This window comes from Delphinus delphis, chromosome 18 (genome assembly GCF_949987515.2).
Source record: "Delphinus delphis chromosome 18, mDelDel1.2, whole genome shotgun sequence".
Classification (NCBI taxonomy): Eukaryota; Metazoa; Chordata; class Mammalia; order Artiodactyla; family Delphinidae; genus Delphinus; species Delphinus delphis.
Genome location: NC_082700.1, coordinates 8,448,367 through 8,473,835, shown reverse-complemented (window position 1 = coordinate 8,473,835; position 25,469 = coordinate 8,448,367). Strand labels below are relative to the sequence as shown.

Genomic DNA, 25,469 nt, shown 5'->3' with positions numbered 1-25,469 from the left:
AAAGTATATGACACAGCAGAGGCTAGGAACACGATTTTTCTATGATGAATAACGTTAAATTAGGCTTAACGTGAAATTATGCTTATTTGTCCTAAATGCAGTGGTGAAGCGCGCTGCTGAACTGTATTGACTGTTTTGAAGTCCTGCATCCACAATTTTTTTCTTAAATCAGCAAACTGAACTATTATCTTTTAAAAATTACCTATGGTATCAAACATTTGGAAACTAGGGGAAAAGCCATCCATCCTTTCTCAGAGCTGTAAAAGCTATATTCAGTGTCAAGATGAATTTAACAAGATGCAAGTCTCCTGTGCGTACTCACCAGGGGCTCTGCCATAACGATTCGAATCTTGCGCTCAGCCTGAGCGGTGAAGTTGACAAATAAACTCTTGAGGACGTATTCTCCAGGTTTGCTGTCTGGGTCCACACTGATGGGTACCATGGTTGGTGGCCCTTTCTCCTTTTGTGTGCCAGATACGGGTGGAACTGGAGGCTTGATATAACCGTTGCCAACTGGAGAAGCTGAAAAAACAGAATGGATATTCTCACTGGCTGAAAATAACATCATCAATATTCAGATTGGCTATGTTAAACCATAAATATAAGGATATGAATCACACGAAGAATGATGTACTCAACATCATAACCTGGCCTTATGGAGTTAGGATTTAACTATTTTGATTATATAAGTGTGTGTTATGCCGTATATATCTTGAAATACTTCTGGTTACCTCATTGCTTTAGGTAAATTGTGTTGCAAAGACATAATACAGCTGAGAAATCCTAAAACATTTAGGATGCTTTTAGCTTCTTTTTTACGTTCCAGGGAAACGGACTAAGAAAATGCACAGGGGAAAACAAATGATTCCTTGTCCTGGTTTGCCTGATAACCAGGGGCATTCTGTCTTCTTGATTCATTCTAATAATGGAAAAGACTCTGGGGTCGTCCCTTCCAGAAGTTTCCAAGAACCAATTTTCAGAAGCCCAGCTGGCTCTTGCTCCTGAAAGGGATGCCCCTCTTGAAGGATAAAAGGCTCACGCACTGCCATCTATGCCATCCAAGGTGCGGGTTCGTTCCCCTCTCACCATCCTTCGGTTCAAGTCGGGATGCCCCTCCCCATCCTTTATAAAATGTGCAGATTCCCTACTTGGATCAGATCCTGAACAGAGGCCATTAGCAGAATCTCCAGTCAGTGGCCTCCTTTCAGGATGCAGCAGACGGACCACTGCTTTGACAGTTACAGAAAAAGATTTTTTTATTCATAAATGAAAATTTCATGTCTCCCTACTTTTGACTACCCTTTGACATGTTGAATTCTAACAAGGAATAGCCCCTTCCACCTAAGTACCTGTAAGATGGTCAGTTAACAATATTCAATGAAAGAAATATGAGAGTAGGTGAGCTTAGGTGACAGGCATTAGGTATGCTGAGGAGAGGACGATGATAAAGTAGACTATTAGAAGGAAAACTAGATAGTTTGGGTGACTGGATACAGAGATTAAGGAGAGGAGTGAAGAAAAACAAAAAGCAAGACTTGAATTTGCCACGGGCTGGCGACTATTTACACAGTATTTACATTGACTGTACTTACAACTACTTACATAACATTTACACTGTATTAGGTATTATAAGTAATCTAGAGATGAACCAAAATATACGGGAGGATGGGCGTGGGTTATATGTAAATACTACACCATTTTATATAAGGGACTTGAGCATCCACGGGTTTTGGAATCTGCAGGGCTCCTGGAAGCAATCCCCCGTGGGCACTGAGGGCACCCTACAGTTTGAGTCTATTCCTCTCCACTGCTTTCCCTGCTTTCTATCCAGCCAGGCTAGCAAGCCCGTCTACACTCTACAGTCTGGCCACTACCCTCTCCTCCACTGGCTGGGTCTAGGCCCTGCCCTCCACTGTCCAGTTTGGACATTGGTTTGGCTGTCAAGAGAATGGGGGTATGTCATCGATAATAAAGGAGGGAAAAAGTTCTCCATGAAAGCTGAACACACTTTTCTCAAAACTACAAATAAATTCAAGCCTTCTCTTAAACTTCTTTCTATCTCAAGCTAAATTCTGAGGAAGCCAGGCAAAAATTTTATTAATTGTATTAATTTTATGGAATTACCAGCGTGTTCTCACGTCATGTAGATTCTCTGTCATCTTTCTTACTCTTTCCTAACATCCCCTCCTCTCTACTTCATTTAACCTGCCATACAGTTGGGGACTCCCTTACATCTGGAGGGTCTTCCCATATCTCAACTACCACTAAACTTTAAGAATACGGCCTCTCAAGTTATAAAAATAAAATAAAATCGGTTGTATACGATTCCATTTTCTCATTTCTCCATTCTCACTAGCTCCATCCTAGTCTAGGCCTTTGGAAACCTACGGCTAGATTATTACGGCAGCCCCACTGCTGGCTTAATTCCACCCATTTCACATACCAAACGAGTCTTCCTTCAGCTTAATTCGAACACATCTCTGCTCAAAATGTTCAACGGCTCTCGATTCTCCTCATCCTGCTTCAAACACATGGCCTGGTATGAATGCACCCAAGTCGTGCTGATGGCCCCGCTGGCCCAGGTGTGCACCGTTCTCACCTGCGCCTTCCTGCTGTCCCTCCGCTGCTGCTTTCCACTCTTCTCTGCTCATCTAATCCTCCTGGCCTTTCAGAACCACTCTTACTCTCATCTCCATGAAACCTACTCCACCAGGCCCATCCTCACTGGTCAGTCTGTTTGACAAGGTTTAAACGTTTAACTCTCGCGCTTTGGCCTTGTACATCCTGCATGACCTAAGGAAGGCTCCAGAGATGGCTGAAAAGTGAAGTCATTATCAATTAGTCACGCAGTTCTGCTGAGGGTTGGCTCTGTAACTGAACCACATACTTTTCTGTGTCCCCGCACAAGACTGTAGCCTCCCAGATCTAATACAGAGTTCTTCGCACAGGTAATACTTAATAAATCTCTTTAAATAAATAAATGACATCTAACTTTATTTCTGTATGTCTTGACATGATTCGTAAGGAGGGAAGACTATGAGAAGAATCAGTGGTCACAGTTTGAAAGGAACAGGGTGAAACATTTGCAGTGAAGAGTCATTAGTAAACGGCACTCCTTGCAGCTTACTGAAAGGTACTATTAATTCTAAAGGGCATATTCAAAATCAGGTGATGCAAATGAAGTCCATTCCTCTGCCTTACCTCCCACCCTAAGTGCAAGAACCTGGTGGAAGTAGGAAGCCTCCCAGGTCCAACCTACAGAAGGACGTGGGATCTCCACGAGATATCTTTCTAATGTATCAAGGGCACTGTGCCACAGGACTGAGACTGAAACAGAAACCGAAGAAGTCTAAGTGGAGGACTTTTTATTCCCCTTAGTTTTCCACAGGACTTAATCCATTTCTAGAAGACAGCAATAATCAGGTTGATGGGATACAACTGCAAGACCAGATCCATCATCATAAGACTCTGGGGCTTAAAAGTCCTAACTATAGTGAGAGAATTTTCCTAACAGTGACCTGTAGCAGTCCTCCTGCAAAGCTGCATCTTCAACGAGAAGAGCTGAAATGCAGGTATCAGAATGTCTCCCAGACAACTCTTCCATTTAAAAGGCCAAAGTACCAATTCACTGCTATCATAAAAAATGGTATCTGCCAATACCTCAAAGCCCAGACATCTTCGTGAGTACAAAAGTCTGTGTGCACAGCCTTAGCGAGCTGGAACTACACAAGCCCAGCGGAGCCCTGTGTCAGAGCTGAAAGCGACTCAGGGAGAGGGTGCCCATCATTCTGGCTGCAAACAGACCAGCTGGGCAGATGGAGATGCCGTGAGAGTTAATGGGTAAGTGTCCTTGAACCAGACCCACTCCCAAGTTTTAGAAAGCCCTCTTCATTCCCACCATAATTCATAACAAATTCTAGCTTTTTGTTAGGATAATTTTCATGGCACCTTTCAGTGACTCAAGTTATAGATTGTTACCAAATATAGTTGAGAAGCAGAAAATACATGTTCCTGGTACTTGAAATTTAGTCATAGTTCACACTAAACATTAGATCACTACCATTGGAAAAAAATCGTTATCTCCTCCCTCAGCACTTGTTTGCCCTTAATCTACACAGAACTAAGATCAACTGTCTCCTTTCTAAGTTCATAATAGTCTGGAAACAGAAAATTATAAGGGAAAGGTACAACATCTATGGGTAGATGCACTAACAGCAGAAGAAGAAAAAAAGGCACAACTCTCAAAAGCCACCAGAACTTAAAAATGCAGTTGCCCGAAGCCAGTTAGTACAGGGCCACAGAATAGGACACTGGGGGCAAGGATATCTCCATTCTGCAGGCTGTCATGATTAGCGTTCACGACGATAAGCCTGAGTCCCGTGGAAGGGTTAGAATAAGTTCAACATCTAGTCCTGTAGTTGAGAAGGTGAGGAAAAAGAACGATATAAATTTGCAAAAGGTTTCCATTTCAAAAGGAAAACACTAAAAACGTTTTGGTCTATTAAGGGGTAAACTTTGCTCTCAAAAATTAAATCTATTTCTTCATAGGTCTGATTTTTAACTAAAACTTTTTTTCATCGAAACATATACACCAACCACCAACTCAGTAATTGCCACACTAAGGCCCCATTTTCCAGCTCTGCAAATGCAGGCGGTTACAGTCTGACCTCTGTCTCCTCTGCTTCTGCATTTGTGGATTCAACCAACCCTGGATGGAAAATGATTTAAAAAAAAAAAATCCAGAAAGTTCCAAAAAGCAAGACTTGAATTTGCCACGGGCTGGCGACTATTTACACAGTATTTACATTGACTGTACTTACAACTACTTACATAGCATTTACATTGTATTAGGTATTATAAGTAATCTAGAGATGAACCAAAATATACGGGAGGATGGGCGTGGGTTATATGTAAATACTACACCATTTTATATAAGGGACTTGAGCATCCACGGGTTTTGGAATCTGCAGGGCTCCTGGAAGCAATCCCCCGTGGGCACTGAGGGCACCCTACAGTTTGAGTCTATTCCCCTCCACTGCTTTCCCTGCTTTCTATCCAGCCGGGCAAGAAGCCTGTCTACATTCTAGGGTCCGGTCACTCCCTTCTCCTCCACTGGCTGGGTCTAGGCCCTGCCCTCCACTGGGCTCTGCCCCAGTCCACCCAGCTCCTCTGGATGGTCAACATCCTCTTAACGTGGGACCTCTGGAAATACGGATCCCTCAGGATAAAAGGGTCCTGACAGGCCATCATCTCCTCTTCCCCACCTAAACACAAGTCGAAGGAACAATTTAACTTGGAGTAAACACTTTTCTCATTTAAATTTCTCGTATGTGATGGATTTTTAAGCTTCAACTCCATCTGCCTTTATCCTCTGTCCTTTTCTTCATCTCATCTTCCTATTTTCACACAGCAGCTCAATGTCCCTAGAAAGTCACTGAAACCGGTGTTCCTAGGGGCGGGTGGGGAGCTGAGGCAGGGTTGAAGAGAAGAGCATCACTTTCAGATATTAATCAGGCCTCTAACTACTGAATCTTTGGAAATTTGCTTTGCTTATATTTTCCCATTTACATTTTAATCTCGGAGGAAACATGTTCTAATTCTTCTTTGGTCTTAAATGGGTTTTGTTGATGCTATTTTATTACTTTCATGCTAAATTCTGTTTCAGTTGGTTCTGCTGGATGGTTTCAGGAGGCGTTTTCCCCCTTTTACGGGGTGTCTACTTCTTCTATCCAGCAGGCTCCATTCCTTAATCTGTTAGAAGTCTCTTTTAGGCTTTTGCGGCCCATTCGTTACCTCTTTATTAGATCTATTTCTGACCGCAAGTGATGATCTTTTGAGGGTGACTCTTTTTTCCCCTAATTTCATCAACTAATACCTTAATTTTTAGCCTGACTGCTCTTAGCTGGCTACGGTCTTCAGTACAATTTCCCTGAGTTACCCACATTTCCACGAATTCCTAACCTCCTAACTGCAACACCAGCACAAACAGCTCCAAAACGCATGGTGCAGCCACATTTTTATTGTGACACTAAGGAAAGGAAAGGCTGTAACGAGTTTCCCTGTGTAAGTGCCCCAGAGGCTAGAAGTGGCGATCTATGTTACAGGAGAGCAACTGTTTTTCTCAGTTAGGTTTTCAGACACGTTAATACCATCGCTCGTTATAGCCTACCATCCATTCATGCTTTCACCCATTCACTTCAACCAATATTTAACGAATGAGGGCTGAGGCGTCAGGCTCTGTTCTAGGCACTGGGAAGATAGCTGTGAACAGATGGGTCCTGCCCTCATGGAGTTTACAGTTTACTGAGGCAGGGTCATATAATCAGCAATTTCATGTGTGTGTATACACACACACACACACACACACACACACACACACACACACACAAAGTGTGTTAGATTGCAATATATGCTAAAAGACGAAGGGAAAATTAAATTGAGTGAGCAAACAGAGGAACCTGCTCTTGTCTATCTGCCCAAAGGTGCTTAGATGTTACAGTCTACAACTGTTGTGGAGAGGGATGAAAGACACGTGCATTCTTGGTGTCCAGAAAACCCAGAGCGCTTGCCTCAGGCAGGGTCTGCTTTTCTGATCCATCCCTGTGGCCTGCCTGTATCTGTGTCAGTTGGATTGGAAATGAGAGTTTTAACCAGCCTGTGAAGGGCATGAATCAAAATGCTGACCAGACACACGGCTTCTTCACCTCCTTCACAAAGTACAGGACTCAGAAAAGGGGGCATCTCTGCCAGCTCTTCAGCAGCTTACAAAGACAGACAAGCAAAGAGCCAGCTTTCAAAACACTCAATGCTTCCTCTGACGTTTCCATTACTGGAACCACACCGTGAGCATTTGAAAAAGAAAATGGTTTACTTTTTTTTTTTTAAAGTATCCTGAGATAGTATGTAGTAACTGTTCAAAGTAGGTACTCCTCCTAGAAATGAAGGTCTATTTAAACAACTTTACTTTCTAGAGATCTAAGTAACCTTATCTTTCAAAATAGGAGTAAACTGATTAGATTTCTTTGTTCACAGTTGGGTATACATTATTCTTTCTGCCAGTTCTCGGTGCCTCGCTCATTTTAGAGGTTTGGAGAGCAAACCCCTTTTGTAACCAAGAACTGGGTCCTTCTTTAGGGCCATACGTCCCCCCCTCAATCCCTCCTTTCCTGTAAGACTTATTTTGTTTACTGGGATTACAGGAACATTGCATAAAACATAAACCAAGGATGACGCAGCTACGGTGAGAACGTGTCACACTGTGTATAGACCAATAATAAATTGTCCACTAATGCATTTATGAGGGTGCTTAAGAAATGGCATTTTAAAGGGACTGCAAGTACTCAAAATGACCAGAAACCCTGAAGGTCATGGAAAGTAAATTAGGACAAAAAGAAAAAACCCTCCAACTATGATCAGATGATTTATTTTCCTCTGAAGAGTATTATTAAGAAGTGGAGGGCTTCCCTGGTGGCACAGTGGTTAAGAATCCGCTTGCCAATGCAGGGAACATGGGTTCGAGCCCTGGGCTGGGAAGATCCCACATGCCACGGAGCAACTAAGCCCGTGCGCCACAACTACTGAGCCTGCGCTCTAGAACCCGCGAGTCACAACTGCTGAGCCCGTGTGCCACAACTACTGAAGCCCGTGTGCCTAGACCCTGTGTTCTGCAACAAGAGAAGCCACTGCAATGAGAAGCCCGCGCACCACAACAAAGAGTAGCTCCCCACTTGCCGCAACTAGAGAAAGCCTGCACAGAGCAACGAAGACCCAATGCAGCCAAAAATAAATAAATAAAAAGGAGAAGTGAAAGATATTGGGATAAGAAGAAACAATTAGCTTGACCAACAGAAAAATATTTAAGGGATAGAAGATTCCTAAATAATAGTATATATTTCAAAGTAGGTCAATAAAAGACTACTAGGCAAAAATACTCAGAAATAATTTTTGCCTTGGAAGAGAAATATATTCAATGACATGTTAAGTTCTGCTTAATTAATTTCCATAAAGTTCTAATAATGTGAAATGTTCTTCCCATTTTTGTTCATTAAATACATTCCTGTTTTCTCTTACACTATTTAGCTCTCAATTCTATAATTCTCAAATTGTGTTCCTTCAAGTTTCAGGGTTCACAAGATATCTCTAGGACAATTAATATCTTTAATCCTCAAAAATAATCCTAGAAGGTCAAACAATCTCCCTTTTACAGATAAGACCATGTAGGTTCAAAGAGGTTACATGATCTGCCCAAGGTCACAGAGCGGTTGACTCAGGATCTGAACCCATGTTTACCTGACAGCATATCTTGTGAGCTTCCCGTATCACCCTGTCTTAAAACACAGCAGTTGCTTGCGATGAAGACTAAATAATATAAGTCCCTTTACCCACCCACAAGGCTTTTTCCCCTGGCATAAACTAGTTTGGGGACTTCAAGGGATGACAAGATAAAATATAAATGTTGTAATTTGGAGAATGAGGCTTCCTGTGGATTAGTATAGATGGTTATTTTCTAGAAAGACTCATACAACCTCCAGACATGGGTCCCATGCCCAGTTGTATGTCTTCTTCACCTTGAATGCATCTTTTAGGCATTAGAGGAGGCTAAGAAAGGCTAGGAGTACAAAAAAGAATCAAGAATTGAAGACCCGAGACTTCCCTGGCAATCCAGTGGTTAAGACTTCGCCTTCCAACGCAGGGGGTGTGAGTTTGATCCCTGGTCGGGAAGCTAAGATGTCACGTGCCTCACGGCCAAAAAACCAAAACATAGAACAGAAGCAATATTGTAACAAATTCAATAAAGACTTTAAAAAATACTCCACATCAAAAAAAATCTTAAAAGAAAAAAGAATTGAGGACCCATATAAATATATGAAATCTGATTAATGACACACCTTAGAAAGGTCTAGAGACTATTCTTTCCTGATGATATAACCTTTAACTGGTTGTTATCCTAAGAAGAAGCAAGTGAACTTGAAGGCACAGTTCTCTGTGTTTACTTCAATCTGCTGCCTCTCAAAACCGTTTTTGTCTTTGGTCTCCCAAAGACTGAACACCTTGGAGAGAGTGAAAAAGTTCAGTAAAGAGACAGTAAGCATCAAGTCACTGCCCTGTTTTCTTTCTCTCTTCCTTTACCTTCCAGTATTTTATCTTAGAGAAATGACAGTAACACTTGAGTGATTTCCTTTATAAATGTCTGTCATCTGCTAAGATGCAATTACATGGACTTTCCCCTGATCTTCCAAGTAAGTACTGTCATCAGAGCCTGAGAGAATGTTTGCCAAGATCTGTGAGCAAAGGAAGATGAGGTTACATTGACATTTCAAGGTCCATTCTCACCAAAAGGAGATAGAATAACCTGCTAGAGGCGGGATAATTCTCAATTTCAACTTCTGTCTTCTCCCGAACAGAACTGACATGTGGCTCTCATTCATGTGGCCCTCACTGGCCATCCTCTCCTCTTTCTTGTATTTTCTCCTTTCTACTGTCTTCCTCTTATGGCTCATTTTATGCAGTAAAGTCTCATTAATTTGAAATTCCTTAATTTAAAATCTATGATACATTGGACAAGGCCTTGCATTCTTTTATGTTAGCTTTGAAAAAGATTTGCTACCTTTTGATGTGATCAGGGGTGCTCAGAAACTCTGCACATCAGATTCTCCTGGAAGGCTGGGCCCTACCTGATTCAGGGGCTCTGGGGTAGGGCTTGATAATTTGCATTTCTAACCAGTTCCCAGGTTATGCCAATGCTGCTGGCCTGGGGACCATATACTGAGATCTCTGAGGAAAGCAAAGGGGACCAATTAATCCAGTTGATAGAGGTGTTTTTGTTTTTTTGAAAATGCAAGTTTTTATTATCATTACTATTTTTTTTCACTTTGTTTCTACATTGTGTTTCTTAGAAGTGTTTTTCATTCCTTTTGCCTATAGCAAAACTGATATGGTTCATGAACTCCAATAAGTTAATGCTTTGTAGGCGAAACAGAGGAAGAGCACTGAATGGAGAGTCCAAGGTCTGAGTCCCAGCACAGCTGTGTGTGTCCCTGGGAGAGGAACCTGCAGCAACTGGTCTTTGCTCTCCTTACCTGTCCTTCTTAAAGAGGCCAGGCCTCGTTGTCCTTTCTAGCTCCAGTATGCTATGACTGTATAAAAATATGCACTGACGGGCTTCCCTGGTGGCGCAGTGGTTGAGAGTCCACCTGCCGATGCAGGGGACACGGGTTTGCGCCCCGGTCCGGGAAGATCCCACATGCCGCGGAGCGGCTGGGCCCATGAGCCATGGCCGCTGAGCCTGCGCTCCGGCAACAGGAGAGGCCACAACAGTGAGAGGCCTGCGTACCGCAAAAACAAACAAACAAACAAAAATGCACTGACGCCGTATAAAACATCACTTATTCAAACACTTAGTAATCAACACTTGCCTTCCCTGGAATTAATATAAACCAGTGAGATTCCATTGTCTGTCTTCTCTCTAGAGGAAACCTTGACAAATACTCCTGACCCTTCCAGTTCTACCTCCATTTCTGCTCTGGTTCCCACCCACCTTTCTGAGACTGGCAACTCCCTACACTCCAGGTAGACATAAGAGGAAACCTGGCTTCATGCTGAGCTGTAAATTCAGGACTCGTGTCAACATTTTTTCAAAAACATTAGGTGCTGAGAGTCTGCCTTTCACAAAACCCTGTAGTAGACCCAGAAGGACAGAGGCATCAACTCTGTTCCAGGCCACCGATTCGCCAGACTTTGTGGAATAGATGGCATCTGACCCAAGGCTTAAAGGACAGGTAGGACTCTGACAGGTAGAGATGAGAAAGGCACAACCCAGGCGAGGGCTCAGCATGGCAGGTGCCTGGAGGCATCTGCTGAGGGTCTCTCCTTGTCCTGTCCTCCCTCACCCGCCCACCACGCATCCCCATCACAGCACACATGCACAGACTCTGTCTTCACCAAGGAACTGAGAAATTCTCAAGAACAGGAGCACATCTTGTCTTTATCTCAAGCACTGACTACAATGCCTGGCATAATTAAACAACTGTGCTTACTTAATGGAACTACACCCGTCTGATTCCACAGTGCACAGCCTTTGTGTGAATGAAATCACTGAACAAGTATATATATGAAAAACTTAAACTCCTAAGTCCTATAAAAATGTAGGTTTTTGTCTTTCTCCAAGTCTCCAGTTGGTTTGCTGCGGGAGCTGTTCCACATGTAGATGTACTGTTGATGAGATCACTGAGGGAGGTGAGTTCCTCGACCTCCTACTCCACCATCTTGACCTCCTCCTGTGCATAATTTTTTAAAATTTATTTATTATTTTTGGCTGCATTGGGTCTTCGTTGCTGTGTGCAGGCTTTCTCTAGTTGCGGCGAGCGGGGGCAACTCTTCATTGCGGTGCACGGGCTTCTCATTGCGGTGGCTTCTCTTGTTGCAGGGAACGGGCTCCAGGCACACAGGTTTCAGTAGTTGTGGCTCGCGGGCTCTAGAGCGCAGGCTCAGTAGTTGTGGCGCACGGGCTTAGTTGCTCTGCAGCACGTGGGATCTTCCCGGCCCAGGGCTCGAACCCGTGTCCCCTGCATTGGCAGGCAGATTCTTAACCACTGTGCCACCAGGGAAACCCCTGTGCATAATTTTTTAATAAGGAGGCAATAAGGGGAATTTTCTATCCAAATGACAACTTCCTCTTCTCTAGTCTTTCTCCTTTGCCATTATATCATGTCAATAATAAATATTCAGTGCCTTACCCACTTTTTATATCATTTAAAAGTATTCAGTACTTTACAGTTTTTTCATCATCCTAATAAAAACCTTTGACTCTTGAAAAAACTGTAGGTTTTTAATTCTTATTATTAGAATTAAGGTCTTGGATGACAAGTCAACGAGTTTGGATTCTATTTGAAGCTAGCCAGTTTCTGGGAGGAATGCTGATCGATATTGTTGTATGGGATGGGCTAAAAAAAGGGCTGTTTGAGGGACAACACAAATTAAAGACCACTGTACCAACTCTGAGAAAAACAATGAAGGTGGGAACCTGTATGGGGCCCATCAGAGCAGAAAGGAAGGTCCTACATCTTACAGAGATGATCTGAAATCCTGTCACATCACGATTTTCCAATAAGAAAGTCATGCAAGATATGTTTCCCTGGTGAGATGTTATAATGGTTAAGGCGTTGGAGAAACTTTTTTAGAATACTGACTCTAGAAGCTTTCTCAAAATCCCCCCCCCCTCCGTGGCAGGAGTTCTTGTCCCCCCAAGCACTGAAAACTGTTGGCTAGGTATTCCTGGGAATAGCAGAGGGGGGTTCCCAGTCTCCTAACACTAGAACAGAGCAGCAGGGCAGAGAGGGAATTGTATCTTGCCCTATGTCCATCCTCATCAAGTTTTCAAAACAGCAGAGTTAATATCCATTTACAAGAAACAACGGGGATGTAGGAACAAGTTAAATGTCACCCTAAGGAAGCAAAAGAAATAATCCAGAATTGGGTCCATTTTATAAGAAAAGTGCACTAATGTCTACCAATCAATGGAAGAGATGAAAATAGTATGATTAAAGGAGACTTAGGAGACAGAGCAGACCTTCTTTGAATCATGACTTGAGCAAACCAACTGCTGGAAGACATTTAAAAAAATGACAATCAAAGCAATTTGAATATGAACTGGATATCAGGTAATATCAAAGAATCATGGTTAACTTTGTTAGGAATGATAATGGCATTGTGGGTAGGTTAGAAAATACCTATATTTTGTAGACTGTATACTGATTATATAGAATTCAATGAAGTGATGTCCATATTTGATTCAAAATACTTAAGAGAAAGATGGTGTACATGAAGTAAACATGATTAAATCTTGATAACTTAACTCTGAGTGATGGAGATGTGTTGTATAATGTACTATTCTTTCTCCTTTTGTGTTTGTTTGAAAATTTTTCATAATAGAACATTTTTAAAAGATAAGGCTCATTTGTAAAAAGTTTCCATTATTGCCTTATAGCGGGCAATAATGAAGGAATGCTATCTTAGAACCTCAATTCAAAAAATAAATTATTATATAAGAAAACTGAACACCATCTATAATCTAGGTTTGATCACGTAAGTTAGAATGTTCACTAAGATTTCAAGTCCAGCTACATCCTGTCACATTAACTGTGCTGGACCGAATGGTGTGTATCTTGGAGCACTTACACTTACAACACACAGCAAGGGTGAATACAGGTGGGATGTCATTCCCCTACGTGTCCTTTTTCATAGTTATGTTATGATATTTCAGAAATATTTCTGTCTGAGAATACTATGAATGCGATCAGTTAATCAATTTGCTACAAATGAGCCCTTAATATGGATAAGGTGCTCTGCAAAGTTCAGTGGAGAATACAAAGATAAATTTAAAGTGACAATTTGAAAGCTTTTTAAAATTTAGTACATTCAGTCACAAGGTGCCACAAGACAGTGTCAGGCTGATGAGCCAATGGACGAGCACATGAATTTAGGAGAGCATTCATTGATTCGGTCATCAACTATTTACTAAAAGCCCACTCTGCTCCAAGCAGTGTGCCAGCTGCAGTGGGGGAAGGCAGGTGCGACTCCTGTCCTCATACAGCTGATGGCACGTGGGGTATGTGGGGGAGATAGGCATTACATAATAAACACACCCAGAAAGAGTGCTACAAATCGAAGTGCTATGAGGGCTGAAGACAGAAAAAGGGGGAAAGACTCAGAGACATAGAAAACAAGCTTATGGTTACCAAAGGAGAAAGGGGGGCAGGGGAGGGATAAATTACAAACTTGGGATTAACAGATACACACTACTGTACATAAAATAGATAAACAACAAGGACCTACTGTATAGCAAAGGGAACTATATTCAATATCTTGTAATAACCTATAATGGAAAAGACTCTGAAAAAGAACATACATATATACAACGGAATCATTTTGCTGTATACCTGAAACACTGTAAATCAACTATACTCCAATGAAAAAAAATCCTACGAGAGAGACAGACAGGGTGGACATATCTGTGACTAGGGGGTCAGGGCAGGACCGTCTGGGGTGGTGACACTGACACTGAGACTTAGAAATTACTGATGATAGATACAGTCAGAGAAGCCTTCAAGGCAGAAGAGAATGAGAGCAAAGTGGGGGGAAAAGATGCCTCATAGTGGCTCACTTGCTCGCTTCCTTCTGGTTTTATTAGAGGCTCTTCTGGCCAGACACTCCTTGGCACCTCCTCTCACTGACAGCCTCCATCCCCTTTACCCAGCTTTGCCCTCCTGCAGAGTGCCGGCCACCTCTTGATATTCAGTGATATATTTTGTACTTGTTTTCTATCTGTCTCCTCTACTACACTTAAGTACAACAAGGGCAAAGAATTTGTGTAAGTCCTCTTGTATCCTCACTTTCCAGCTTAATAGCCAGTACTCAGTAAATAGTTCTTGCATTAAGAAGGAAGGAAGCATTAAGGTATATAAGGTCATGAACTGTCTCCAGCCTAGCACCTTGATATTCAACCCAAGACTCACATCAAGTCTACTGGGAGAGCTCTTTCTGCCACCTAACAGGACACTGACAAATAAAGCACCAAGACGCCCAGGAGGAGAATGTTATATCAAGGACGACAGCACGTCATTTCGGTGGAGAAGTTGACTAATGGTGTGTTGAGGAGGCCTGGCTTATGAAATCTTCACAGCAGAGCTTGTCAAGTGCAGGTTGGGACCTGTTACTCAATCATGAAACCAACCGAGTGGGTGCTGACCAGCATGACTGCAATGAAATAGAAAAGTGTAGAAGAAACAACAGCAGAGCGATGACACCCTGCATAGTGAGGCGAAGCACTGTTTCATGATACTTTTGTTTCCAGTTTCTGTCTGTGCCCACAGATATGTCCGTGTGTGTGCGCTCTGGGTCATAACGCAAAATGTGTTTCCCACTGTGGGGCATGGCCAAGAAGGCTCTAGAGGCTGCAGGAACAGCAGTCATTTGTAGGCTGCTGTCTAGGCGGTAGCCTCAGGTCCACCCAAAAGGACAGACCCAGCTTCTTGAACTGCTTTATTAGAACCATATTTAAGCCAGAATCAAGGGTAAGAGAACAGAAGTTTCTGCAGCTGCATGAGTGGGCTCGTGACACAGGGACCCAACCTGAAGTGACAATGAAGATAGGGCAGGCTGGATGTGTGGGGACGGCCACCAGAAAGCAGGGCCAGGCACTGCCCTTTCTTGACATTAAAGGTCACGAACCAAAGTTTTAGCTGTTCCCTTCAGGATACCCTTGGAGACTACATGATGCAGGGCGGGAGGTAAGGGGACTTGAAAAGGAGTCCGATCCTATGTATGTCTTTGTTAATATAATATATATCATAAAACAATATACATACGGGGGTGGGATGAATTGGGAGATTGGGATTGACATACATACACTAATATGTATGAAATAGATAACTAATGAGAACCTGCTGTATAGCACAGGGAACTCTACATCACTTTGCTGTACAGTAGGAACTAACACAGCATTGTAAAACAACTATACCCCAATTAAATACATAAATAAATAAAGCATGTTACTGTGCAAAAAAAATACATACACATCAGTATAATATACATTACAATACGCATTCTACTATAAAATATATACACATATATGTGTATGCAATAATCTACCTATACACATGTATAATATAGATGTTATGCATATACATTATTAATACATATGATCACACAAGATATGCTTGCGACATCTGGAGTGAGAGAAGGACTTCCAGTGCAGGGTATACAATAGAAACTCTATAATTGGTCCATGAACTAACTGAATAACTGAAATCCTTTATAGTCTGGTTAGTTTTTTATTTTGTCAAGATCAAAATATTTATTAAATTCCTGGTTCATATGTGCTTATTTATTTAGATGTCAACTCATTTAATAAAAAATATTTTAGGTTTTATTAAATTCTTAAGTCGTTACGGAACTGTACAATGACTGTAAAATTCACTTGATACGTGCCTACCACAAGTTTATCATCTAAGGCAATGATAAATCTACCAATTCACAGAAAACATATTAGTTGTTACTGATCTCTTAGCAGTTAAGTTTATATATTGTGAGCAAGAAAGACAATGAGTTAAAGAGAAGTTGAGATGGCTAGCAGAGCATGGGAGTGGTCTGTCCAGTGGTAACACAGCAAGGGTCAGTAACATTTCCAAGAGACATCAAACAACAAAAGTATTAAGCATTTCACATAAGTCCTATTACAATGCAGCATTTTTTCCAAATGCATCCATATGTTTTGTCTTTTAACTTGTATGCTTGTTATACATGAAAAAAAAATCTCTTGAGAGGAAAAAGTTTCCTAACATACAGTCCACTTTTATAAACCATAAGGGGTAAATTAATGACTAATAGAGATTTTATTCCTAGAAACAGAATGGTATTATATGTAAATATCTAATAGTCTCATTAGAGATAGTGCACAATAATTAACCAGTAATTAAATCTCCCAAATCATTAATAAACAAAATGTTTCTTCTCTATTAGAGCAGTTTGTTGTGCCTTTACCATTTACAAATTAACTTTTCCTCCACCTTCATTAAATAGAAAGTTAAATGGTGGATATCCAAGATGCATGCAATTAACTCTGTGTCATGGAAGTTACCTCTCATTAAATTTTTGGAACTCCTGTACAATATTGCTTACAAGGTTATGCTAGAGCTAATGTAACCAGGCTATTACTTGGATAAAGAAAAAGCAGCAGCATGCAATTTGGACCCAGTTAATGTTGGTTAACATATGGTATCCTGTTTTTTAGTTCATAAAAAAGAAAAAACATTTTTAAAATGTTGGAGAAGGCTGGGTCAAAAGCAAAGGAAAAACTGCTTTAGGCCAATTTCAATGTTTGAAAGAAAACAAATAAGGATATTTACAACAGTATTTAGAAGAAATCAAGCATAAACCCTACCTCTGCTGTAATATTAAATGTGATGGTATTGACTATTTTCCAAATACATGTTAGCAATTTTTACAGATTAGCAATTTTATAGAACAGATAGTCATATCGAATCTTTTAGTGAAACTTCAATGCACAGAAAAATTCCATGACATCATGGCTTTGTTGTTCCACAGACTCATGTATAAAACTGACCAAATCTTACCTCAGAAACACTGCAGTCCCAAACAGAAACCCCAAAGGGTATTATTCTTGTCTCTGAACAGTGACATTATAAGTAATTCCCTGCATGGAGATGCAAGTGCCCCTCCCACCCCCATCCATGGTAACCTTTAGGAAAATCTGCCCTACACCCAGCGCTTAATAACCAGTTACCCACTCTGCACAATTAACAGCCTTTCATACCTACCAAGCCCTTTTATGAAGCTGATCACACAGGATCGTCTCCAACAAGCTGTTGTAATCTCCATGAGCCTGAAAAGGAACCCGAACTCACAGTCTGGAACCGTTACACAGACTATGTTCCAAAGCAGAAAAACAGAATGACCAAGTCCATGACCCTGCTGCTCTCTGCCACCATAAGTGTCTCGGCCACAAGGTAGGGCTCTTTTATTTCTGGCCCAAGGTGTATTTTTAGTCAGGTACTAAAGACCTACAGTAGAAGACAAACTAAAACAGGCCTTCCGTCCAGGGAACACTGTTCATACCAATGGGACAATTTTTAGCTGCACAGTAAGACAGTGACCCACAACTAGCAAAGTGCCTGTATGTCTATATTTAACCGCAAGACCATACTATGCTGCCAGATTAGTCAAGCTGCTTAGAGCACTCCAGGAACATGAGCCTGACCTCCACAGCTCACCACAAACAGTTCACGCATTCCGATTCCACGCACGACCCGTGGAGCCGACCCACCGGGCTGCAAGAGTGTTCCTGTGACCAAAGAAATACAAGAGCAAAGATAACACAGGGTGGGTGATAAACCGTTGCTTTGGGAACCAGGATCTCTTGGCCACAAGTGTGAACAGCTTTAAACAGCTTAAGTTCTTACAGACAAAACCAACAGCAGAGAAGCCCTATTTGAAGCCAAGAGTCAGTGAGAAACTATACACCCTTAAGGAAAACGCAACACTGAACATCTGTTAACATAACGAGTAAAGGAAAGTGATTGGGTTGAAATCTATAGTTATATTATTTTAAAAGGCACAGCCGAAATCCACTTGTTAACAACTTAATTTATAACACCAAGAAGGAGCCAACACTGGTGAGCGTTGAGTGTTCTATCTTCAAAAGAAAACAGGTTTAGGCCAATGAGATTGAGAAGGAAAATGCAAAGTCACTTAAAAACGAAATAGAAGTGTAACTAACTGATCTTTCAATGGGCATTATTTCCGACAGAAAAATTTTATGAGGGTCAGTGAAAAGTCTTTCTTCACTAACACAGCTGTGAAGAGCACAAAACCCAAGTCATTTTCTATTTTTGATTTGCTCAGGGTAACTGAAGGTTTGCTCTAGCAATATAGATTGGAATTACAAAACAGCATGGTATGGGGAATTGACTGATGAACTGAAACATTTCACAGGAAGGAGAAAAATGTCCACATTACCAAAATGAACACTCCACGTGTTTTCAGGCAAGCTAAACGCCAGCAAAGACGCCCCCGTGGTACCACTGTGTCTTACACATCCAGGGTTTATAACGCCTTTTTTTAAGAGCTGACTGAGGTGCCCATGTGGCATTTGGTTTATGCTTTACTAAAAGGGGCCAAAACAATTACAAGTGTGCCTAGGGAGGTATCTGAATTTTGAGTAATAAGAATTCTTCAATTTTCCTCTTCCTGGATCTAAATTGGAATCAAGACTCAACTGAAAATTTGCACTTTGTCAGCTTCAAGTCTCTAGTGCTATTATTAGATCAACCTTTCAAATGATGTGACTGTCATTCAATTACAAAAAGTTACTTAAAAGAGCCTCATACAAATAAGAAAAAAAGTATCTATCATTTTATTTTTTCACTCTTTTTACAGATACCAATTACCAAACAGCATTTAACAGAAGTGCAAGAGAGAAAGAGGTAGAAAAAAGAACTAACGTTAGTGAGACATGGAACTGGATTCAGGTACTCTGCCAGGTACTTTTCATGTATTACTTCATTCAGCCCTCACAGCAACCTTATAAGGTAGGCATTACCAACTCCATTTTACAGTTGATGAAAAGGATTAAAAATAAGATTGCTCAAGGTCATTCAAATACAAGGTTGTCAGACTCCAGAGTCACTACACTTATTTTTATTCTACTACCTTCCTTACTATGAATTGGAACTTCTAAACAATCGTACCCTTAGAGTATTTGTTTTTGTATACATTTAGGAGGAGCCCCCAAGTAATCTACTTTTTAATCCAAAAATTTCACATATCCCAAACCCAGCTGAATGCCAGAGAGTCTAGTCTCCTTTGATGCCCTCCCTGGTTTGTTCATGCTTCTGTGGTACCCTGGCCCTTAACAGTTTGGGGAACGTCCTTAGGGCATAAACCACATTGTTCTCATCTTTGGATGCCTAGTAGAGTTGAATTAATGAATAACAGAAGGTGTCTTTTAGAGTCAAAACAGATGACACAAAGTCCATCCATTAAAGCTCAGAGTCTTTGTTACTAAGAATTCCCACCTCACCTCACCCATCTCCACTCAGAGCTTATTTCTCCTACGGTACACATCATTTTAACCATCTTGACCTTGCCTCAATTTATGTTAGACTGAAAACATCAGATCATGGATGGGTGAAGGCTCCTACGGCACACTAACAGTTGAGTAAGCGACAGCTGTCAGCTCATGGCTGATACTGATAGAAAAATCAGAAAACAACGACAAAAAGCAGACCTAAAACTTTGGAAGGATAGCAGCCTTAGGATATTTTAGTAGAACAAGAGAGAGCCCTTAACATTTCAAGAGCCCTAAAGGTAGCCATATGTGATGAATCTTTAATAATGAATACATGTGCTGAAGATCTGAATTCATTTAGACACGGCTAAGTTATGATAGCATACAACAGCACAGATACAATAGAGACTAATAAAGTACGTTTTACCAAGAATTCTATTGAAAATTATTCCATTGAAATGTTTTGACACTTCAAGGGTTAAGCTCCATGACTTGGAGAAATTTACTCAGAGATCATTTGTTCCCCGATGATGTTACATGAATGTCATGCATTTTAAACGATATTAATGTAATCTAAGTGTAACCAACAACATACACTGGACTGCTGGCATGCTTAATTGACAGTACCATAATAACCCTCATATTAATTGAATCATGACTTTAAAAGTTGATGCTTTTTATTACTTTAAAAGTTAATCTAATCATCTCACACCGGTCAGAACAGCCATCATCAAAAAATCCACAAACAATAAATGCTGGAGAGGGTGTGGAGAAAAGGGAACCCGCTTGCACTATTGGTGGGAATGTAAACTGATACAGCCACTATGGAGAACAGGATGGAGGTTCCTTAAAAAACTAAAAATAGAACTACCATACGACCCAGCAATCCCACTACTGGGCATATACCCTGAGAAAACCATAATTCAAAAAGAGTCATGTACCAAAATGTTCATTGCAGCTCTATTTACAATAGCCAGGACGTGGAAGCAACCTAAGTGTCCATCGACAGATGAATGGATAAAGAAGATGTGGCACAGATATACAATGCAATATTACTCAGCCATGAAAAGAAACAAAATTGAGTTATTTGTAGTGAGGTGGATGGACCTAGAGTCTGTCATACAGAGTGAAGTAAGTCAGAAAGAGAAAATCAAATACTGTATGTTAACACATATGTATGGAATCTAAAAAAAAAAAATGGTCACGAAGAACCTGGGGCAAGACGGGAATAAAGACACAGACCTACTAGAGAATGGACCTGAGGATACGCGGAGGGGGAAGGGTAAGCTGGGACAAAGTGAGACAGCGGCATGGACATATATACACTACCAAATGTAAAATAGCTAGCTAGTGGGAAGCAGCCGCATAGCACAGGGAGATCAGCTCAGGGCTTTGTGACCACCTAGAGGGGTGGGATAGGGAAGGTAGGAGGGAGACGCAAGAGGGAAGAGATATGGGGACATATGTATATGTATAACTGATTCACTTTGTTATAAAGCAGAAACTAACACACCACTGTAAAGCAATTATACTCCAATAAAGATGTTAAAAAAAAGTTAATCTAATATTCATAAAAATTTCCTTTCTGTTTCTGTGTGGCATGGTGGCTTGACTGCAAGTATTTTTAAGGGCAAGTGAAACTCCAAACTGGTTGCTTCTATCTTCACAAGCTTGCAAGCTGCAAGGACGTTCCTCAGTGTGTCTAGTTAACCTTATTGTTTTGGCAAAGACTGTTTCTAGGCTACTGACCGACTGATACTACTTCATGCTACTTTACTGGCATGAAGGTTAGATTATATAACCACTCTCATCAAATGTAGCCTATTAGACTGTATTCACCTCCCTTAATGTACAATCTACTCTATTATATTATGGGAAGCAAAAAATATCCTTTAGACACCAACTCAAATTTTTCCAGCTTGAAGAAAAAGTCAGCATTTAAAGTGGTGACACTGAACACAACCTATATCAATCAAAACCCTAAAGTCATGAGAAACTCAAGCTGACAATTCTTTTTTTTTTTTTTTTTTTTTTTGCTGTATGCGGGCCTCTCACCGTCGTGGCCTCTCCCGTTGTGGAGCACAGGCTCCGGACGCGCAGGCCCAGCGGCCATGGCTCACGGGCCCAGCAGCTCCGCGGCACGTGGGATCTTCCCAGACCGGGGCACGAACCCGTGTCCCCTGCGTCGGCAGGCGGACTCTCAACCACTGCGCCACCAGGGAAGCCCTAAGCTGATAATTCTTTTTTTTCCCATCATTGGCCTTAAAAACTCAACATTTCTCACTGAGTCTTTAAAACCAATTTGGGATATATTTAATGAAATATTTCAGTAATAGGATGTTACATTTTATTTGCATAATCACATGCACACTAGTCTTTCTAGAAATTTAGTAAATACAAGTGTTAAAATATTACCACAGAAATGTGGCCGTTAATGATAGATGCCAGTGTCAAGAGGATTATTATCTCTTTTCACTATTTTTCCATGAGATAACATAGTACAGAATATATTCATTCACTTGGATTCACAAATCTTTCAGAGACAAAGAACCTCTGAGGCTATCTTAGGGTAGGAACCAAATTAAGTACAACATAAGCAAACATCACGTGCAGCTTTGCCCCTTCCCTGTGGAAACCATAAGGGCAGAGAACCTTTAAAAGACAATGTGTCATTATGCTTGGAGGTAATGGCTATCAAACAGGCTTCTAGTCGTTACAAGCATGTCGTTACCTGAAGACATATGCAACAAACAAATGCAACCCCAAAATGTTTGCCAGGGAGGCCTCTAGGAAAACACTAGTTTGTTTTGGCACAGGGAGCCTCTGGAACCCAGCCACTGTTAAAGCAGTATTCTACCAACAGGTGTGCAATACTTACTATATATACAGACTGTCTGAACCTATACAGGGGCTCTCTTTAAACCTGTGTATCACCCATGCTCTTGTAAATTACCAGGTGCACTCAAGCCCAACCTTAGAGAGGAAAATCAGAAGGGGTTCTATGCTACTGAGAAGGGAAAGAACTTACGTGTGTTAGCAATACTCTAAATGCTTTCTCTCCAAAAACTTTTCTCTGATGATGAATCAGCTTAGAGACATTCCCCAGTCCCACAACTATAAGTGCAATCCCTAACTGGATCTTTCCCTGGCCTACAGTCTTTTAATTATTCTATATTGGAGGAACATTGCATTGATCCTGTTTCTTGCATCTAACTCATTTATTTTGGGGGGGGGGGGAGGGGCCTGACAAAAGCCCATTTACCCAAAGCTGGGGAGCTCTTAAAAAGTAAAAATTCCAGGGCTTCCCTGGTGGCGCAGTGGTTGGGAGTCCACCTGCCGATGCAGGGGACACAAGTTCGTGCCCCGGTCCGGGAAGATCCCACATGCCGCGGAGCAGCTGGGCCCGTGAGCCATGGCCGCTGAGCCTGCGCGTCCGGAGCCTGTGCTCCACAACGAGAGAGGCCACAACAGTGAGAGGCCCGCGTACCGCAAAAAAAACCCCAACTACTTGCGTCTACGAAAGCATCATCTAAACAAAGATTTCCGAACTTGAAGTTTTGACTGGTCCTGAAAACATTAACCTTTTCTATAAAGTATGTAAATTCTTGTGAAATAGTTAATGCCAGGAGCTCAAGGAATTAGCTCATATCCCTTTTGACTATTCATTAAGAAAGTATATAGGAGCCAACAGTGTCTAAAAACCAGTCACATTGAACATTTAGGAATCATTCAGCTAAGTATCCCATATCCATTTCCACCCAATGCTTATGAATCATCTTTACTGGTTTTATTTAGCCGCAAAAAAGAGACTTTTCCAAAAGAGAACTTTATACAATAGAAATGTACATAGTAAAACACCACTGGGCTTCCCTGGCGGCGCAGTGGTTGAGAGTCCGCCTGCCGATGCAGGGGACAGGGGTTCGTGCCCCGGTCCGGGAGGATCCCACATGCCGCGGGGCGGCTGGGCGTGTGAGCCATGGCCGCTGAGCCTGCGCTCCGCGACGGGAGAGGCCACAGCGGTGAGAGGCCCATGTACCGCAAAAAAAAAAAAAAAGGCACCACTATTTTGAGGACTACAATGGTTGTTTTTCTATTAAGTTAAAATTTGCCTTTACAAGTCAGGGAAGGAGCAGGAAGAAGGCACTTAGCCACATACATTTTTACTACTAAGGAAGCCTCTTTCTCCACCTCCTTCATCTCCACAACCTTGCTCTGCCCAAGGATTCTTTGAGACAATTCAGTCTATACAATATGGTCTCCACACTCCACTTTGGATTTGGGGTTGATGATATTTTTGAGAATCAAAAAATATGGCCTGAGAAAGGGTCCTCCTTCAGGTAAGACGTTAAGTGTCCAAAGCAGGGCATCAGGGATCCGCCTGCGCCTAAACGAGGCAAAATAAGGAGCAGCAAGGACCCCTAAGTTCAGGTTTAAGGGAGACCTGCCCCACAACTAGCCATGGGATCTTGGGCAAGTCAAGCAGCTGGAGACCCAGACTATTCATCTGCAACGATAATGGATTCAGATGCTCACTACGAAAAAACACGGATCTTTCTGCAGCATTTTTAAAAGCAACTTAACATTCCTCAGGCTCATCTAGAGAGCTTCATTCAAAGGAGATGTCATAAATCTAGCAGGCAGAACAAGCTGAGTGCCAGAAATCGCCACTAAGCATAGTCAGTATAAACTAACTCCCAAAATGAAATCCAGGTTTAGAACATCTGTATTTTTTTAATGAAATGATTCTGCTGCCTAAAAGTCTGGGGACCTACTGAAAAATAATTCAGGATCATTTTACCTGTGCTGTGCATTACCAGGCAAATAAAGCTATTAAGCGCTTGAAATGTGGTTAGTGCAACTGAGTTACTGAATTTTAATCAGTTTATAATTGAAAACCTGATGCTTGATTCAGTTACTGGAAAAATTTTAGGTACATTGGTAAATAATTTGCATACGTAAAACTACTTTTTTTCAACTGTAAGTTTTATGAAATCTAAATACAGATCAAGTATTTTTGACCAATTTGGTATTCAAATTTAGATGTGCTGGTGGTGCGAGATAAATACACACTGAATTATTCCCCCAAAAGAGAATATAACATATTTCATTAATAATTTTTACGCTGATTACATGTCAAAATGATAATATTTTAGATATACTGGACTAGGTAAAATACTAAAATTAATTTCAGATGCTTTTAAACTGTTTAATGTGGCCTCAAGAAAACTTTAAATTGCATAAAGGCTTTGCATTATATTTCTATTGTACATGCTGTTCTCTAGACCAATTACCGCTTTATAAAACTTATACATATTGGGACTTCCCTGGTGGCGCAGTGGTTGAGAGTCCGCCTGCTGATGCAGGGGACGCGGGTTCGTGCCCCAGTCCGGGAAGATCCCACGTGCCGCGGAGCGGCTGGGCCCGTGAGCCATGGCCGCTGAGCCTGCGCGTCCGGAGCCTGTGCTCCGCAACGGGAGAGGCCACGACAGTGAGAGGCCCGCGTACCGCAAAAAAAAAAAAAAAAAAGATATCTCGGATATTAAATGCTTCCACATGGCAGCCAAATCCATATAAAACCAAAAATATAAAACTGACTAGGAAACAGATTTTTAAACATCTTAATACTCCCTTAGCCCTGTCTCGCTATCTCGCCCACATTACAGTTGAGTACACACGGATTTGTGATTGCCACTGTATCACCACCGTCATTCTTACTAAATATACATTTCCACCTTGCCTGCTCTTTGGGGTCAGCACCTCACACTTCTTTGCAATTCACCTGGCTCCTACTGCAGTGTTTTGCACACAGTGTATCCTCAATGAATATTTATTCATTTGTTTATGTCTTTAATTTTTAAGCCACATCAAGGTGGGAAGAAAAACT

The 25,469-nt window shown here is 41.5% G+C and overlaps 1 protein-coding gene across 2 annotated transcripts in view; it reads right to left on the bottom strand.

The window, feature by feature from the left end:
• FRY (FRY microtubule binding protein) overlaps positions 1–25,469 on the bottom strand; it is a 328,357-nt gene that overhangs the window by 206,832 nt on the left and 96,056 nt on the right. For both annotated transcript variants that reach the window (XM_059995989.1, XM_059995991.1), the window contains exon 2: positions 323–522. In XM_059995989.1, the coding sequence (XP_059851972.1) occupies positions 323–522 (200 nt within the window). The remainder of the gene's footprint in view (positions 1–322; positions 523–25,469) is intronic.